We start from the raw sequence: 20,129 nt of genomic DNA on the forward strand, positions 1-20,129 counted from the left end.
AACCTTGATTAAGTAATTAAAAAAGGAGATTATTTTCTTATAGGAGAACAGTTTTCTTAGTCCACGAAGGATCATGACTTATTCAATTGTTTGAATGCTTAGTAAAATGTAATAGTCTCAAATGACATATGAGTAAAAGCTTGGGTCTTTTTCTGTTTCTGCATTTCACTATGCAATATACTTATACACAGACTTTTCCTCATTTCTGTAAGCACTTTGAAAAGACAAATCAAAGACAAAACTTGTAGCTATGGTAAAATGTAATGGCAGCTGCCTTCTGAGCTACCAAATCAAAATTCAGATCATGCCCATGGTATAACTTAGGTAGTTACCAGGCCTGCTCCATCAGCTTGTGGTAGATATCTCCACACAGAGCCTCCTGCCTGAATTCCATAGGAAAAGTAGCGCTATAAAGACTAAAACACATTTTAAGGGGAGGTGACCCTGTAGCTCATGACTAAAATGAAAAGTAGAGCAGTGTTTCTGTGGAAGGTTCGTTCAAATCACACACAAAACTTCAGATTCTCTTCTAGCATATTTTTCTAAATAACTGCCTATCCAGTTATTCTGCAGGGGTAAACAGCACCATGCAATGTGGCTGCCTTTCATATTACTTTATTCCTATGGTTATTTTCTTATCATTAGACAGTTCTACTTGCATTTTGAGGGTGACAGACTGACTGCTTTCTGAGGGCACCTTGCAAGCCTTGACCTTTTTGCTAATAATACAGTAATTTTAAGGGTGTTTTTTAAGACTTCCCTGTGCTGGCTCCCTGCTGTGCAGCAGCTCTCGGTCACGAGCAGGACACAGCTGAATTAACACAGGCAGGATTTCGCCTGCTTGTTCCATCCTGCCAGTGACAGTGGCATGAAATCATTAGCACTGCTGCATGACCCAGAGTAAGTGGTTGAATGCAAAGTGTCACTGGTCTATTGCGTTTCTGTCCCAAGTCCCACCTGCACTGGCACTGATACAGGAGAGCTGGCTCTGCTCTTGCATGTGGGCAGAGCTGCAAGGGCTGAGCTCTGTGAGCGGTGGGTTCATCTCAAAGACAACCAGCTTACTGCATGCAGCCTGCCTGGCACTGCCATGGGATGCTGCTGCAAGGTACCTTGCAAGGGAAAAGCCTCTCCCTGGGTCATTACACATCATTCAGCTTTGCAAGCAGCCACCTTGATAGCCTCCCTTCTCATGTAAAGAGTTGACATTTTTTTTTTCCTAGAGATTATACCTAATATGATATCACATGTCTGATATAAATCTCCTCAACAGTCCTTGGAACAGAAGAATACTGGAATTTGTTATTGTAGGATACTAATCACATGCAGAGAGTGTTTATTTCTTTTCCTTCTTTTTTCAATTGTGTATAATTTTATATTCTTCATTTTTCTTAACTTCTGATCTCATTGCTTCCTACGGGTGATACGAAACACTAATCATTTATTTCCCACTCCACATAGAGTTGTTATAGCAATACACCTGCCCTGGGTGGATGGTTAGTGTATTTAATCAGACAACATATAAATTTCTATRAACACCATTTGYTTATGTTTGCACTAGGGATAACAGCAGTAGATATAAGTTAAATGAATGTTTTGTCTCCTCTGTTTGACTTTAAATTTAGGAAAGAGAGGATCAAGTGTAAAGTAGGTGTATGAAAATACAAGGTCAAAAGTTTTATGCATTAAAATGAAATGAGACCCAGTTCAATCATAGTGATGATATGATAGTGAATCACCATAATGATGAAACCGTGTGTAGATCTACCTTTGAAAATCAGATGCCACTCTTGTGTTTGAAGAAAGCATTTCAACCCAGAAAACTATTCATCTGTTTCTAACCTAACCCTATTATTAGTTATTTCTTCTGTTTCCCCTCAAGGAAGGGAGTGAGGAGGAGGGGGCTGGCCTATCTTCAGTGGTGGACACTGACAGAACTAGAGGAAATGGCCATAAACTGAAGCACCAAAAGTTCCACAGGAACTTAAGGAAAAAATTGTTGACAGTGAAGGTGACAGAGCCCTGGAACAGGCTGCCCAGAGAGGTTGTGGAGTCTCATTCTCTGGAGGTCTTCCAAACCCGCCTGGATGCCGCCCTGTGCCATGTGACCCTGCGTGTGCAGGGGGGTTGGACTAGATGACCTCTGAGGTCCCTTCCAACCTTAAGCATTCTGTGATTCTATGTACTGTTACTTTCTGAGCTTATAGAAAATGGTGTTTCTTGATMCTTTGGGCTTACCCACGTACAGCATTTGTAACATAGGTTATGTGTATCTTGCTTAGACTTTGTAGCTTCTATTTTTTGCTCTACTTGGAATGATTTGTGTTTCTCCGCTTTTAAAAAAGTATTAATCTTTTCTGTAATTACTGTTGGAGAATTKACTTTTCTTATTTCTCCTGTCATATCAGGCAACACTTGAATCTCTCACCTAGTTTTCTCACAGAATAAGACTCATATAATTATACATTTTGAGTATGCATCTGTTTGGTTGTCTTTTGAATCCAGACACAGTGGTTTTTAAACTGCAGTCTATATTTACTTCATTTTAGCAAGGTGGCAAAGATTATGGAGGTAAATTGGTTCTTGTAAGCTTTGCAAATTTCGTGGTCAACGTAACGGAGGGAGCAAGCGAGTTCTGTGACTGTGGGAAGGGCTGTAGCATGATTCATAGAATCATAGAATGCCCAAGGTTGGAAGGGACCTCAGAGAAAAGAGGCCGCCCCCTCCTCCTCACTGCCTCCCTTGAGGTATTTATACACACTGATCAGGTCCCCCCTCAGCCTTCTCTTCTCCAGGCTGAACAGGCCCAGCTCCCTCAGCCTTTGCTCACAGGGCAGATGTTCCAGGCCCCTGWTCATYCTSGTAGCCCTGYGCTGGACTCTCTCCAGCAGCTCCACATCCCTCTTGTCCTGGGGAGCCCAGAACTGGACGCAGTCTCCAGATGTAGCCTCACTAGGGCTGTGTATAAAGCCCTGGTGAGCCCTCACCAGGGCACGATCACCTCCCTCGACCTGCTGGAGACGCTCTTCTTAATGCATCCCAGGATCCCATTGGCCTTCTTGGCCACCAGGGCACACTGCTGCCTCGTGGTCACCTTGTCATCCACCGTGACGCCGAGGTCCCTCTCTGCAGGGCTGCTCTCCAGAAGGTCAGTCTCTAATCTGTCCTGGTGCCGGGGTTATTCCTCCCCAAGTGTAGGACCCTGCACTTGCCCTTGTTGAACTTCATGAGATTTCTAACTGCCCACTTGTCCAGTCTGTCCATGTCTCTCTGGATGGCAGCACACCCCTCAGGGCTATCAGCTACTCCTCCCAGTTTCGTATCATCAGCAAACTCGTTCAGGGAGCATCCATCCCTTCATCCAGGTCAYTAATGAATAARTTGAACAGGACTGGACTGAGGGACTGATCCCTGGCGGACACTGCTAACCACAGSCCTCCARCCAGACTCTGCACCACTGATCACCACCCTMTGAGCTCTGCCCTCGAGCCAATTCCTAATCCATCTCACCATCCACTCATCTATSCCACACTTCTGAACCTTGYTCAGGAGAATGTTGTGAGGGATGGTGTCAAAAGCCTTGCCCAAGTCCAGGCAGACGATATCCACCATTCTGCTCTCATCTATCCAGCTAGTCTCTCCTTCATAGAAGRCGATCAGGTTAGCCAAGCATCATTTCCCYTTGGTGAATCCATGSTGGCTACTCCTGAGCACCTTCTTCTCCTCCAYGTGTCTGGAGASAGCAGCCAGGATGAGCTGYTCCATYACTTTCCCGGGGATGGAGGTGAGGCTCACCGGCCTGTAGTTACTCGGGTCCTCCTTCTTGCCYTTTYTGAAGACTGGAGTGAYGTTGGCTTTCTTCCAGTCCTYCRGCACCATCCCCGTTCTCCAGGACCTTCCGAAGATGATGGCGAGCRGCTYGGCTRKGACATCYGCCAGTTCCCGCAACACYCTGGGGTGCATCCCATCAGGGCCCATGGATTTGTGGGTGTCGAGTTTCCTTAGGTGCTCTCTGACCCACTCTTCCTCTACCCAGGGCAAGCCTTCCTCTCTCCAGCTCACTTCTTGTGTCCCTAGGGCCTGGGATTCYAGAGGGCTGCCCCTGACAAACACTGAAGCAAAGSKGGCGTTCAGCAGCTCTGCTTTCTCCGTATTTTCCGTAACCAGGGTACYCACCTTGTTCACCAGTGCACTCACACTCTCCCTGACCTTCCTCTTGTTATTAATATATTTGAAAAAGTTTTTCTTGTTGGTCTTAACATCCTTTGCCAGATTTAGTTCCAAGTGTGCCCTGGCTTTCCTCGTAGCATCCCTGCATTTCCTGACAACGTTCCTGTATTTCTCCCAAGGGGCCTGTTCTTTCTTCCACATTCTGTATACTGCCTTCTTCTGCTGGAGTTTTGCCATGAGCTCCCTGCTCATCCACGCAGGTCTCCTGTSCCCTCTGCCTGACTTCTTGGAGTCAGGCAAAGATCTGATCAGATCATCAGATCTGATGAGACTCCTGGCAGCCTCCTTGGGGAGACACTTTCAAAGTGAAAACARTTAGGGAACACCTTTATTCAGCTGGAGCTCCTGGGAATTCCAGATCCCTGTAGTCCCACTCAGAAGCACATGCTACCCATGGCCCTCAGAAAAGAGTAGGGAACGCAGGACTGTATGTAGAGGGTATCCTGCATTGCCTCCTAGCTTGTGAATCTAATTCCAGCTTTCTTTCCTAACTTACAGCACTAGTTCCGTCTTTTTCCCATCACCTTTGTGCTGGACTTGCCTCGGAGCTGATGCTCCTTTTCCAAGAAGTYATGATATTCTGAAACTAGCTGTGCAGTTTTCACAGTGCAGTGGGACAGTGCTGCTCCCCTCCTGCTTCAGAAAACTTCCAGGCACAGAAAGGAACTGCAGCCCGTCATTCTAATAGCAAAGCACCTATGTCCTGATGCACCTGTGTATCTGTGCTGCATGGAAAAAGCGAAGGGGAGAAAATAAGACTTTGCAGAGCAACATAAAGGTATGTAGAAAAGGCAGTATTGAAGGGTACCAAGTACTGGAGCACTATGAATCTAAATAAAGGGTTAATAATAAAGCTAAGTAAACTTAGAGGGTAAATGAAAAAAAATCTTGGTTCTTAATAGCCTGCAGAGGAAGGAGTTTAACATTCATGGCTGTGAAAGCCATTTACTCAGCATCATGAGCAGCATGTAGTTTGATAACATGAAATAAGCACCTCATCCTCCACTGCTACTCATGCATGTACAATTCTTCTCATTTAATTCAGCAGGACTAATTATCTGAATTAGTGGCATTAGCTTGAGGCTATGGTTTTGCAGATTGAAGCTCTGGCTTTCAGAACAGCTTCTTTAAAAGAATTAGTCATGTCTAAATACAACAGTACTGTCACATTGCATCCTTTGGYTTTGTCTGACATTTTGTTTGCAATACCAACCTTATGCAAGACTGTCCTCATGGCAATAGGCTTAAGGCAGTGTTTACTCTATTTTTGTTTCMCTGACAGCCATAAAATTGTTCATCAGGTTTGGATAGTTACCTCATGAGCTGACAGTAAATGAGGTAAAATGCACTACATTTTAACCTCCACCTCACTGCTGGACTTTGTCATCCCCAATCCAGGGATGTCTTGTCCAATTCATTAGTAATTCAGCTCCTGAACTAATGCCCATTATGGTTTAACTTGCTGGGTGAGCATAAAATCTAGAGCTAATTCTTGAGCAGATTCAACACGCTTGCCTTGGCAGCAACAACCACTAGAGAGGCTGGGCTGAAAACAGCAGGCAACAACTACAGCAGTATCAGGCAGAGCAGCAAGGYGCTCAGCTGGAGGAAGTAAAATCCTTGGGCTTTAGTTTACCTTTTAAAATAAGGAATTATGCTTACCCTTGCAGTCTGGCTTTTTGCTGTGAGTAGAAGAACTCTGGTAACTCCATAATGCCTGCCTTTGCTTTTGAGGGGAACAGTGGGAGGGTTGAGCATCTACAGACCTTTCTTACCTGAGGATGGGCAGGGAAAGGAGTGCAACAGCCAGGCCAAAGCTGTGTGTTTAGCTGTTGTGGTTTGTTAGTATGAACGTCATTTGTCACCTCTTATCTTTAAATGAACAGTTCATAATTGAGCAGTGTGAATGTGAGATTCCACATAGTAAATACTGAATTTACATCTCATTTATCTCCYTCAAGTACTTAACGAATTTCCAGTTTCAGCTAATGAGTAATGGARACTTCAGGCCCACTGTCCTATGCATGGAAATTAATAACGGCCTGAGGATACTTTCATACCTAGTAGTRTGGTAAAGATAGCTGAGATGTCAGAATATTCCTCCTTATAAAATCCTGAAAGTTTTTCATATTCATTCCATTCAGTATATTCACCATATATTCACTTCATATTCACCAAGGATTTGGTAACCACAACAAATATAACCCACTCTTCACAGATGAAAGAAGTGAAGAAAAAAATGGCTTTTCTCACCTGTTCTTCCCTTAGAGTAGCCATAGATTTTGGTCTCATCTTCAGATCCTCTTGTTCCTTGTGAAAATTTTGAATAAGGTTGAAAACTTACGAGTGTTTGTTACGAATTTGTTAATAATACATTGAAAGAAATTTGAGATGCGCCCATCCCCTCCCATTCTTCAAAGATGTTCTAGAAGTCCYGAAATAATTCAGATTAGCAGATGGGAATTGGAAAACATCCATACTCAGGGACTTGGCATAAAGAATATTTTGTCATCACCTCTTTTATTAGAAAAGGATCAGTGAATAAATGTTTTCACCAGCTCCTGCTGCTACAGTGTAAGAAAAAGCAGCTCTCACTTGTAGCTGTGGCTTCCGTCACTTTTGGCATTCMAGTCCAAGTCCAAAACATTAAATGTGCAAAGCAAAGCTTTCCAAACAAGACAGTGGGATAAGATAGAGTCATCTGGGGCAAATGCATAACATGCCATATCCTAACATTGCCAAATATGACAGATGTGTAGGATTTAATTGATCATCCTTGTCTGTTGCTGGAGGTGAGTCCCAGTCTGCTGTAGCATATCCATGTAAGATCTGATGTTTTCCCTAGAAAAAAATCGAATAAATTGCATTTAAAAAAAAAAATCTGCAAAATTAATTTAAAGATCATTTTGGCAAATTCAATCTTTAGATTTGCAAGCATCTGCAAATATTTCCTTCTAGAARTACCAACACTTAAACCAGATTTCTGCATATGTTATATAGGCTTGCTTGAGTATCTTAAATACCACTAATCATGAACAATTATATTGAAAATCATTATTCTGTGTTATCCACAATCCCTTTTCATAACTTCTAGCCTGATGTCCTTTTTGTCATGTGCATCAGTAAAAGTTCCAAATGCTAATTTGTCGTATTATATTTTCAATTTTATTTTAGCTTCAGTGTTAACCAGCCTCCTTCTGAAATCATAAACTTGCTTCAGTGGGAGKGCCTTTAAATGTTTCTGTAAACCAGCTTTAATTCCTGTCATATGACAACCACAAGAACTAACATGCTGCAAACATAATTAATCCTACAATGTGCSTGGCACTGTCGGGATCACAGCCTTCGTACCCTTGTAGCAGACAGCTAATATTTGAAGGTAGTCAGGCATTTTCTGACTAATTTTTCTGCTGGAAAAAATGAGGGCTTGAGGGGTTCTAGAAAGCCTTACAAAGTTTCCTAAACCATTTTGATTTAGTTGTAAGAYAGAAATGACATCTGCCAGGCAAGCAAGCTTCTGCCCTTATCAATTTTGGAAGCTGTGGAATAATATTCTGTTGCTTCCTTCCACTTGCTCAAGGACCCCGACTCCAGGCTTGGCAGGAGGACAGGGCAGTTGTGCCTTTTAGCTGTTTCTTTTCTACCTTGCTCTTACTCCGAGTGAATAAAACTGGCAACACCTTTCATGTAGGGCTGTCCTAAGAAATCCAGTCTGTGACTCTCCAAATCACATTCTTATCATACAGAAGAGTGAGCTTCAAGAAAACACTTTCAAACTGGAAATTTATAGTCATGGTCAAAAAGATAACRACTTTAAAACAGCAAAAGTCAAGTTATATTCAAAGTATATTATGAGAAAAGCTTTTACCCATTTTTCTTTCAGCCGAGTTTTTTGTTTTTCAGCCAAGTGGCTAAAGTTTGACTGATCACGTTGCTTTTTCTTCATAAGTATTTTAAGCAGTGAAACTTGAAGGTTTGTGAGTTTAGTGCTACCCACTCCTGTCCTTTTTAAAGGATTGCAGGATCTTCATGTGAAAAACATTTTTCAGGAGCAATATGTATTTTCTGCATTGTGCTTGTCAAACAGAATCACTTAGCAATTGCTCCCTAAAATTGACTTAATTATCCTTCAAAAATATGTGTATATTTTAGCACAGTTCTAAGCAACTTCTCTATAATAATTTGAGATTCTTTATTTCATGTAGTTGTTGCCAATCTACAAATACTGTTTTTACCAGCTGCTACATCTCATTTTCCATTTTGTTCAAATAAACTTTAATTCTACATTGAATACAGTTTTGTGAGTGGAATAGATTGTTTTCCCTTATACTTTTATTTTTCTACTGAGGAGTTGCTTTCTGTCAGCATTTTAAACCAACTATATCTTTCTACATTTAACTTCTGGGGACTTAACTGTGTGTGTGTGCGCATGCATATATATATGTGTGTGTGTGCATGTGGGATTTCTTAATGTATTGCATTATACTTCTAGGCTCCAATTGCCATTTTTTTCTTATTTGTTTATATTTGTCAGTTTTCCTTATGGAGCCACCTGCAACTATTAGGTGTCTAGGAAGTGCCCTGTGAAGAAAGTCCATTTTACCTGGCAATAGAAGGATCAAAGGCAAAGGATCCCAAGTCCATGTAGTATTGTGCAGTGTTTCTCAGAGACGTCCATGATTCGCTAATCTGAAGTAGATCCAAAACAGAAAAGAATTTCCTCAGCTTTGATACTAAATACTGGTAAACTGAGACAGTAATTTACTACAAATAGACATAGAAATAGACTTCCTTGTTGGTCCCAAGAGGTTTCCGTTATGTGTTAATTCCTATTCTGCATTATTTTTTCAGTGGGTATTGCAAGATGGTGGAAAAAATACCTGCTCAGCCACAGTGTATCCCCATGCATTCTGGCTGCTGCTTGGGTCCCAGTAGCTCTGGGAATATGGAATTTGTCGTTTAAGTCGTATAAACTGATTTGCTGACTCTTCTGACAGAAATGGTGCTCCAAGGACACCTAGAATGGAAGCGGAGCAGTATTTATAAWATCAGCAACATATTTCGGAATGTGTACTTTTTTATTTTTTTTTAATTTTATAGTCTTATAGCATGTCTTTGGACTGGAAATTTCTTGAAAAGAAGTCAAATATGGTCTTACCTTAGATCGTCAGAAAGATTTTTTTTTAATAGCCTGCATCTAATAAAAAATTTATAGGAAATTTATATTTCCTATAAATCTCTGTTTTTCTGGTGAATCCAAAGTGGATAAACTTTCAACTAAATTAAAGCAGAACTTTATTTTTTAATACTGTTGTTTTAAAACAGAAAATATTTAGACTAGGCTTGCATCCATCTCTGGTGTGCTGAGACTTAGTCTTTATTCTCCTTATCAACTACACAGATATTACCTCTGGGGAAGTTATTCTGTAGAGARTGGATATTGTACATTTCATCTTGTTACCACACTGTTCGAGACATCTTTTGATGTCAGCCTGGGTGCAGATGTTCTTCTTTAAACAACAATTTCTCCCAAGGGAAAAAAAAATAACCTAAGTTCCTTACTAACTTCTTACAAAAGGCCTTGGTAAAAGTCATTTCTTGTTTGTCTTCAGTGTTTTAGACTTGCAACCATTGGAGGCTGAAGTGGTCTTAAATAGCACCTTGGTCCAAATAGTCTTTAATGAGAGGCTGATTAGGTTTAAACTCAAGTGAAGTCACTGAGGCCAAGTCCRTGAACAACTTTGCTCCAGTTTGGTCAAGGAGGTTTAAATGAAAACCTCACGACAGACTTGGTACAGATGGGCCAAGCACTTGAGCTCTTGTACCTCAGTGGGCCTGGCAGTGGGAGTTTTTCAGGCCAAGCCATTGTCCCCCTGATATCTCTCTATTGCTCTTGGTTTCTTGAAGGCAAGAATCTGTTCAAGAGGGCCTAACAACATTAATCACTTGCCATTATGCACAATGCTGAGCAGAATCTTGCTGGTTAGATTGACCATGCAATGACCATTTTCTTTKTAAAAAAGGAAATATATGCTGAGGSCACGGAGGTAGCAGGTGTGCACAGTAGAATATTTGTAACTCCTTTTCACTTTTATTTCTTTTTAAAGCCAAAAAATTAGTGAAAAAGAAGGGTGAGAAGATGGTTGAGTTCTAAGTAGTTCTTTCCTATTTCAGTTTCWTTACATTCTATGTTACTACAGTCACAAACTACAGGCAAAAAWTTATGTGGAGGTAGTTCCAAGGAACACTGTCTTTACAAATTCTAACTAACATACAAATAAATCAAAGTTCAGACATCCAGCRTTTAAATTCTTATAGTAAAAGTGCTCTCTCGGAGAACTAAGGAATTGCTATTCCTGAGCATCAGAGATCAAGTAAGATTTGGGCCTGTGAAAGGAAAAAAATATACATTTTTGCATTTAAGCTGCAACACCTCTGTTCTGGAGTTGTATGAGATGAAACATAACTCATGCCAAAATTCATTATTTCTCTCTGACACTTTACTATTKTCCAGTAGAAAAACTATGAGCTGCTAGCTTCTCTTTAATAAATATATGTATGTATATACATACACTAGGTATTAAATATTTTCTCAGGTTCGCTATTATTCTTCTGTCTACTGGACTAAGATGCTTGAACTGGGATCAGAATTTGGCTTAGTAATAGGCTTCACTTTTGTTTAAATATATATATATATATATATATATATATCTAGTAAGGGTCATTAAATATTAAATTTTATTGCCAGTGTGTGCTTTGGCCTTCTGGCTTTGCAGTGAGCTATAATAAAGATCATTAAGCAGCTCTGCTGTTTCGGCTTCTTTCCCCTCATTGCCAGTGTCTTCAAAGGATGAGCTCATAGTTCTACTGCCTGGTGGGACAGTGAGGTCTTACCTGGGCTCCTGTGGTGCAGCGTGCTGCATTTTAAGGCTATTAACTTTCAATTTTTAATACACCGTCTGCTCTGATTGCACCTGTATCCAATGAGAAATGCCATCCCTAACCATGCTACATATTCACTTTGATTACAGTGCACCTGCCTGATTCAAGGAGAAGAAAGGACCCAGRCTAAGTTTTTCTGACCCAGGAGCATCAGCTCTGCTATTAGATTCCTTCACCCTAGCTCATGGCCAGCTTTTGTTCTTCTACTGTCTTCAAACTTCTTTTGTTCTGCTACTGTAAAAGCCATGGAGAAAAATAGTGACTGTGCTGCCTCAAATGCTTCCACCTCTCATGTGTGCCTGGGAGCCATCCCCACAGGACTTGTCCCTAGATGCCTAGGGCACACTGAAGACGCAGGAGTAACCAGGAGGATATATGGTAAGCGTCTTTAGACTCGAGTTTATCCCTTGGGCTTAACTCATCCTAGCTTTGCTGTACTGTGAGGATCATTGCAGGTCACCAAATGAGACAAACTTCACTTATCTGCAACGGAGCTCTGTGATCTCCGGCAGTGATCACCTACATGTTAGTGAGGGGTTTCACTGGGAGTGCGTGGGCAGAAAGGAGGCTGTGATTGCCTGTGCCCTGCCAGAGCTTKGGGAAGGCTGCTCTTAGACCTCCACTGTAGACCTGGAAAAGTCAGACCAAGTAGTGCCTATGGATACAGTATGTAGACTTCAATAAATAATCTATTTCAATACAAACTGTCCTAACCAAATAGCCTATTTCAGAGCATCTACATGGGTTGTGGGAGGAGGGTTGGAGCCGCAAGCGCATAGGTAAGAGTTAATGCAATTGCTCACAATGCATAAAGTTAAACTAAGCAGCATAAAGAAGTTTAAGTTACAATAAAACAAAGTTAAGTCAATGTTAAGAGGGCTGAACACATTGGATGCAAACACTTTTATTCAACTCTATTTTTCTTCTTTTCTCCAAGATGAATATGCTATTTAAAAAGCACATTTAGAGATTAATGGTCCAGAGGGAAAATAGGAGGAATGTGTGCGGGGAGTGAACTATTGTAAAGGCTGTATCAGCTGCTACCAGTTAGAGTATTTGTTTCTTTTCATAATTTCCAGAGATTCACCCTGCATTCTGATATGAAAATCAAATTATAGAAAAATTGGTCATTTTTTTTTCACATGCCAGATACTTAGCATGTGTAATTCCTGCCTTAAACAGATAGTTTTGTCTGGCTTGTACGCAGTGTCCAGAGGGAAAACTACTAGTTATCATTACTGCTATGATTTCTTCCAAGCATCTCATTTTGGCTTAGTGAGAATTGGCATAAGATTAAACTTGACAGAGAGTAGATGGCAGTAGCCTCTTGTCATCTTCTGTCAAACTAGCAAGTGGGTACTTAATCCAGCCTTGAAGGTCAGAAAACCTGATTATGGAGAAAGCATATGAAATAGTTTGGGATTTCAGGCTATTAAGAAAATAGTATTACAGTATAGCAATCAAATTACACTAAAAAGATAAAAGCAACCTGCACAATTCTTAAGCTGCTGTGCATTAAAATCCTCTCATACCAGACTCATATGGATGCATAACTATTGTGCACAGATAGATTTTTAGAAAGCACAAAACATAGCTGAGAGCAGCTTCAAAAACACTATGGGGAGATATTTTCATCGCTCGGATGAATGCATAGTGATCCACTTTGTCATGCAGGCAAAAATTTAAGTATGGGATTAAATTTTGACACCTCTGCCTGTTTCGGCACCCACTTAACTTATACATTCTCCTTTTTTTAAAAGCTGAACACTGAGAGTGTGCTTGTAGTCTTTGGGGAGAGAGGGAACTACGTATCTAATGAGAGAGGTAAAAGTTAAGATGACAAACTTTTGCATGGAGTGCACCATCTCCTGTGAGGAGCCTTGCTGYACCAATAAGCAGCAGTGTGTGTAAGCAGCAAGGAGTGATCTAAGGATCAAATTCGAGCCCCAGCGTTCATCCACCCCAGGCAAGAATGGATTGAGTCTGACTTGCTGGGAGGTTCAGGAAAAATAGGACACTTTMTTTGCAACACTTCAGTCTCCCCGTGACTGTCATATAAACTGGATCTGTCTGCTTCTCTTCCTGCTTTCTATTGCATATTTCTGACAATATGGAAGCTACTGCTGAAGTTATTTGTATCAATCGAAGTTGTCCTTGCTCCTTTTCTTTTGGTCTAGTACTTCTAATTATCTGCTTTAGTAGATGTGTGTGGTCAATATGTCAGATCACAGGGGTRTGCTTGTCCATGTTATCAGATCCGAGGGCCAGCAGTTGGACAGAGCTAAACTTCAACCTTTGACACTTTAACCTTGCTGAAGTTGCTGATGCTGACGTGTTGGGAACTTTGAAAAGGTAAATTGAATGCTGCAGCTCAAGTGAGTTTCTTAAGGTTAAGGTTTCTTAAGCCAGAGTGAGCCCCCGTGCTTTAGCAGCTATCTAAATTTCTAGATTCAGAAAATATTTACAAAGTCATCCACTAGAACATCATGATTTGGGTGGTTCTTTTTGATTTTTTTTTCCTTCCATTAGACTTCCAAGCATATCCCGGGCACATAGATTGTAAAAATACATTGTGCTAATAAAAATCTTATTTTCATTTTTGGTCTATTTATTTTGAAACAGGCARGGATATAAGCACTAGGAGAAAAGCGTGGAAGTGGTTAGTTCTGTCTTAGGTGGCTTAGCGAAAATATTTTGTAGATTATATGACACTCCATGAAAATCAGGCTATGAGTGTCTGTCAGTAATTTACAGGTGGGGGTGGATTGCTGCAAGGATAYGTTTTGGTTTCTGCAGACCACATTGATGTCACCAAGTGTCACCAGTTGAAAAGCACTGCTATATTAAAACACCTGCTTATTGCCTTTGCTAATGGTAAAAGCGAGAGGTTCTTGTGCACTGGCTTTGTAACCCTCTATATTTTGATGGGGACAGGCACTATAATAAAACTAAGTCAGACTTGCTAATACCTGTTGACTGTAAAATTTAGTCACTAGTGTTAATGAATTCATAGCACCCAGTCTTTGGAATTTTGGTCTCTTCTGCTTAAAGTTTGAAATGTAGTCATCTCTGTTCTTCAACAATTCTAATTTTCCAGCACAGGACACAGGAGGTCTCTAGTTCAGGTCATGAGATCTCAGTCATTAGCAGTCATAAGAAAGACTCAGCAGCAAGGGCAGACAAGTGACAGACACTTAACATAGAATTGCCCCTTGAACATATTGGTSTGATGCCAGAGGTCAGGAAATCTCTCAGGTATAGGTAATAGCAAGAAATATGGCAAAACTCACAGATAAGTCTAGGGAAAGAACTACTTTGCAACAGAGGATGAAAAGCATTCCCCTACTTGCTGCAGCACGTAGTAAAGGCTGAAGAAAAGCTCCAGAAAACCCATTCCAAGAGGTGTGCTGAGAGTGCAGTACTCATTTGTAGTGGATGAGCTGAGGGTGTGCTAAAGGGTCAGGTTCTCATTATTGGGCTTAGGGGTTCTTTTTTAATTCACCACTACCTTGATCATTGCTCAAAGGTCTCACAGTTGATAAAAAGCTGATTTGCAYATTGCCAATGATCCAAAGCTCATTAAAAATCAGAGTAAATAGTTTTTTCTTCTCTTTTTAAAGAAAACAACTTTGGAAAAAGGTCAAACAAGGCTGTTATGAAAGGTGAGGGAGATAAGAGTGAAGATGACATTTTTCCAAAGCAATGTCACCAGACCTCTCACAGCCAGATTTCAGGTGAAACTGGAGGTATCTTCATGGTCTTAAATAGAAAGAAGGTTTAAGAAGATGGACAAGGACCTAGGAACAGTCCACATTCAGGTGCACAACACATRAGGGAGTGCATGTAAGGGGAAAAGAAGTATCTAGATGTACTCTAACCTGCAGCAGAAAGGARGGTCTTTCTGTCTCCCTCCCTCCCTGCAGACCCTCACTCCAACCAAACCTTAGGGACATATGACAAGAAAGTGAGTGATTGGTCCAAAAGAGATGAATTCACTCCAATCCACAGCACACATTTTTTTGTACCATGCGAGGAGAAAAACGCTTGTTTAGTAGTTATTTCTCAGACATCCTTTTCTCTGCTGGAAAAAAATGAGTGATTTTATAAAAATGTTACTGCTGCTCCTCTTTTATTTGACTGCTCAGGATAAACAGTCAAGTACTTGGGCTGTTTCCCTCACATGGAGGGAGGCTTAATTAATTCATGTTTAAGTATTGGCTAAATCTGTCTGCATCATTGTGCCTTGGTTATTATTCTCATGTCTTTACAATATCTGTATTTGGAGCACTCTCATCAAAGAAATGCTTTGAATACAGTTGTGTGGATGGAGTGTCTTTCCATAATTTGGTCAATCACCTGAGAAGTCTACAGTCATTTAGTACCTGCCTGCATTGCTTTAAWTTATTGTGGAATAAATGAGTCCCGCAGCATGAGCATTACTGATCATTGACTATGCCAGTCTGTATTTCTTTGAAAAGAACATTCTTTTTGCCTTAGTGTTGCTGCAGCTTTGCTCCATCTGTTTGCACACTGGTAAATGTTTTACAAAGTGATCCTTGCATTTAGCTGCCCTGGTTGCAGGGTCCTAGACGATCAGACAGTCTGAGTGAGAGTTCTGGAAAAAAATCAGACTCTCTGAGCATTTTCAAATCAGACATCCCTAAAATCCCTTGCAAAATTGATCATTCTGAACCCCTATAAATGCATCTGAGTTGTCTGTTTTTCTTACACACAATAAACGATGTGATGGAAATCATGATTAGAAAATATCTGGAAAAATAACATGCAGCTCTTCTGACAATTTTATCAGTTCAGGAAGTCATCTCAGCCAGGAATGCCTTCCCACCACTGAGAGYGGAAAGAGATTCAGCAGGAAGAGCTTCAAAAGCAACTACGAGGAGCAGAATCAAGGCTGTATTTCACAGACTTTGCTAYGTAGCCTTGTTCTCACCCACTCTCCCATATGTCCTCTCTACAGTGATTTCCAGTTAATTCTCTTCCATCAGCACTGTTCTGGCTGTAACATGGCTTTCCAGCTCTTGCCAGCTGACTATTTAACAAGCCAGAAGGGAATGACGGGAGGCAGGGTGCCAGGCACTTACCTGTAAACAGCAGAGCGGGCACCAAAATTTGAAACGTTTTCAGAGACATTGCAAATTGTGCAGAGTGTATCCTWTGCAAAGTAGGCACTGACATGCATTTTTATACTTTGCTATCTTGAAGTTTATAAATCATTTACCAGATGCCTCTAAAGCTTTGGTGCTGTCAGAGGGCAGGGTACAGCGTTTAGTTCTGGTTTGTCTTGTATACCTCTATTTGTGCACTTTAGACTTACTGCGTTCTGTGGATACATTAACTTCTGCTTAAGATTTATAATGCAAAATAGCACACTGGGCTGTTTCTGTGCAGTGAACATGGCAGGTGTCTGAGAATCAGGCTTTTGCGTAATTATTTTCCCCTGGTTGTAATGGATTTAAATGTGTTTTATTGTTTGTGAAGTGAATAGTGAGAAATGACATTTGAATCAACTTGCTCTGAGAACAGTGACTAAACATACAGTGTACTTTAGTTTTATAATACTTGGATTGAGAGAAATTTCTAAGAAAACCTACTGAGAATGCACYGAGATGGGGAGAAAATGAAGGGACTTTGGTTCCTGGCCAACTAGGCAAGGATCACAGGGTCTTTTGTTTTCTGTATCTGAAGTCAGGAATCTGCAGAGAGTGGGCCGCAAAGAGTTCATACTATCTTACCTTTTTAATATCTTCAGTTATACTTTATTTATTTATTTATTCCTTGTATTTTTTTCAGTCTTACTGCTGTCCAGATCATAAACTCATGTACGTCAAAGATAGCAGGCCTATAGAAAAGCTGAGCTTTATCACACATTGCGGTGAGGTGATGTGCAGTTCGTGAGCTCAAGTTTACATTCACTCAAAGATCTTTCTGCCAGAGAATGAGACCTTGTCGACTTTACAGGTTCCAAGGACCAAACTCCATGCTCTTGGGCAGGACAGGAGTGTATCCTGCTTAGGTTAAGGACAACTGTGGTAAGAACCACCCAGTCTGTGCAGTGGATGGAGCAAAATTTTGTTGGAAAATAAAATAGCATTTTATTATGTAATTATAGAGCCCTATCATTTTTATCATCATACAAGGGTAGACAGGAGGGAGGAGGGGAAACATTTGAACAACAGGCCTMATAGTGGAATTCCTAACTTTGAAGTCATTTAGCAACTTAATTATTATTTTATCATTGTTTCAAAGACGCATATATATGTATAATATAATATAAAAAAATCTCTAGTAAATTACGCTTGGAGACAGGTGCTGCGAATTCTGGAAGCCCATTAACTCTAAATGTTTATCACCTGAACTTGAAGTGTTTGGATCCACTTTTCTCACCTCTGAATGGAATGTTACTACTACTAAATTAAATGTTAGATACCAACCTGGACTACCATCCAAAGCTGAAAGAACAAGACTCTTGCCTGTGAGGGACCCAGGTGTCTGGCAGACATAACCTCTCAGGAAACAAACTTCCTGAAAGAGCATCCAAGGGAGCACACTGTAGTTATCTTTTCTAGCTCACAAACCCTTCTGTGCCATCTTCTCCTGTCTGTCCCACCCTTACCTCTTCCATGGACTTGCTTTCTCCTGTGGTTTCCTTCCCACAGGCTTTTTCACCCAGTTCTTGTCCCTTACCTGGCATGATGTATAGAGGAATAYGTTGACATGTCATTTCACAGTCATTGCAACTATCCTTTCTTTAATGTGCAGTGTGCTAATAGAGAAAGGAGCTAGTGAAATGGCCTAGGCCAAGTGAGATAACAATCCCCTGAGCACAGAGAAGTACCCAGGTAGCCTTCTCAGGCTTTCTTGTATAGCCTGCCTAACTCTGTTTTTTTCCAAGATTTTCTTCCCTCTTGCTATGTGCTGTGCCATTTTCCATGAAATGGCACTGTGCCTATAARCCTAAACTTCCTTATATTGAAAAATTTAATAGTCCCTTGTATAGGAAATGTGTTCCCAGTGCTATTTCTCTTCCCAAGATAAGCTATTGGGAACCCAAGCTCTTTCTTCTTCTGACTTGAGTCCTGCTTATCACTTCCAAGTAGCCATAGAGCTGTCAGGATCAACCCTGCCAGCCTTCTCCTCAAACCCTGTTATCTCGCTTCAGCTCAGGATACCTAAGAGGAAGCCAGTGTCCTTCCCTGGCCCTTTATTGAAAAAAAAAATAGGTAGATTCAGTCTCAAAAACTTTTTGGAGACAGATGTGTTCTTGGCTGTTCTTTGAGGGTATTATATAGGCAATCTGGACATCACTAAAAATTATGGAAAGATGAATGTTCAGTGTTTACTGAATATGGAATTTTAGCTGTTAATCCCTAACAGACATGCAGACTGCACTTTTTTGGGAAGATGTATGACTTGGCCCAATGGCTTAGTCTTCATATGGYGAGATGAATCATCATATCATTCTCATATGATACTCTCCCTCTCTTGTCAAATTTCTGCTTCCTGCTTTAAAGCATGGAGAAACTTATTCAAAGGAGTTGTCACTAGAATATTCAATACAAGTTAAACATCCCTCCCAACATGTCCTTGTCTCATTTGCAGAAATAGCTGAAATACTGGCTGAAATGTTTCCAAAAAATTTCAGCCTGAGACAGACATCTGACATGTTAAAAAAAAAATCAGATGAAATGATAAAAGTTTAACTTAAGTTAAAACCAAGTGAAAGTGGGAATTTATATAAAAGGATATGTCAGGCAATTTTAAATGCTATCAGYTTTATCAATGAGTTGCATGTTAGTCTTCAAACAGCAGAACTCTAAGTTAGAAAAAGATCAGAACATTTTTTCTTTTATCTTTCAGTAATTTTAGCCAGTAAATCACCACTTCAGGAGAAGGAATCATAGAATCATTACAGTTGAAAAAGACTTTCAAGATCACTGAATCCAACCGTAACCCCATCCCTACCAACCATGCTAAAYCACGTCCCTGAGAGCCTCATCTGCACTTTTCTTGAACACAGCCAGGGATGGGGACTCCACCACTTCCCTGGGCAGCCTGTTCCAATGCTTCAGCACTCTTTCCGTGTAGATTTTTTTTCCTGTTATCAAACCTGAACCTCCTCTGGTGCAACTTGAGGCCATTTCTTCTTATGCTAAACAAAGATCTATGTTCCTGCTTCTACTGGTATATATGCAAGTGTGTGTGGTGTAAAGCATATGTTTTATTTTCTTTTAAGAAAAGGGGTAAAAAAACCTAAAGCTGTAGCTGATTATGGCTAGAACAGTTTTAGAAAAGAAAGGAACAAAAGGAAAGAAGAAGAAAGAAGGAGAAAAAAAAAGAAGAAGAAAGAAGGAGAAAGAAAGGAGGAACAAAAGAAATAGGGTCTGTCACAAAAACATGCTAGGGAAGATGATTACCATGATCATCAAGGTGTTCTGTGTCCTGGAATAATTTTTCAAGGCATTTTTGATTAATGAAGTAGTTGAAAAATAGCTAATTTATAAAACATCTGAAATATAGCGGAGTTTCCTGTCTTTAAGACTGCTTGCTGCTTTGAGTTCATTGAGATCAGCTAACAGATGGTGAAGTTATTTGGAAAGGGCAAACAGATAGGAAAACAAACACTGGATTAGGGAACAGAAAGGAAGAGCTGGCTGAACGTTTTGAGGTCATGAGCTCAAAAATACCACCTTCATTTTCTTCATCTGGCACCTGTACCTGTGTCACATAACAGGAAGCTTAAAACTATTTTGATCCAGTTTTGCCATTTAAATATAAAGACAGCCTCTCCTCCTTTTCAAAGTGTATCTGTGCTATGTATCTGTGGAAAATCATCTTCTCTGTTGGTTTAGTATCAAATACCTCATTTGTTTCAGTTTGTCTAATGTTTACTAGTTGTCTTTGTTCAACTCCAAGATACTTTTGACTTAAGTGCAGCT

General features: G+C 40.5%; 1 protein-coding gene and 1 long non-coding RNA gene across 2 annotated transcripts; one reads left to right on the forward strand and one right to left on the reverse strand.

Moving 5' to 3' along the window:
* Positions 1-6,795: 6,795 nt before the first annotated feature.
* Positions 6,796-16,436, reverse strand: CUNH3orf85 (chromosome unknown C3orf85 homolog). The gene is made up of 4 exons (XM_026041644.1): positions 16,275-16,436; positions 9,111-9,247; positions 8,834-8,919; positions 6,796-7,071 (listed from the first exon to the last, which is right to left on the reverse strand). Exons 1-4 carry the CDS (start codon positions 16,366-16,368, stop codon positions 6,993-6,995), a joined length of 396 nt encoding a protein of 131 aa, XP_025897429.1. The 5' UTR covers positions 16,369-16,436; the 3' UTR covers positions 6,796-6,992.
* On the forward strand, positions 11,271-16,237 carry LOC112949269. The gene is made up of 3 exons (XR_003249779.1): positions 11,271-11,550; positions 13,428-13,524; positions 15,983-16,237. It is a non-coding gene; the product is annotated as an uncharacterized LOC112949269 (long non-coding RNA).
* Positions 16,437-20,129: the final 3,693 nt, after the last annotated feature.

This window comes from Nothoprocta perdicaria, unplaced genomic scaffold (genome assembly GCF_003342845.1).
Source record: "Nothoprocta perdicaria isolate Ctin4 unplaced genomic scaffold, notPer1 scaffold_102, whole genome shotgun sequence".
Classification (NCBI taxonomy): domain Eukaryota; kingdom Metazoa; phylum Chordata; class Aves; order Tinamiformes; family Tinamidae; genus Nothoprocta; species Nothoprocta perdicaria.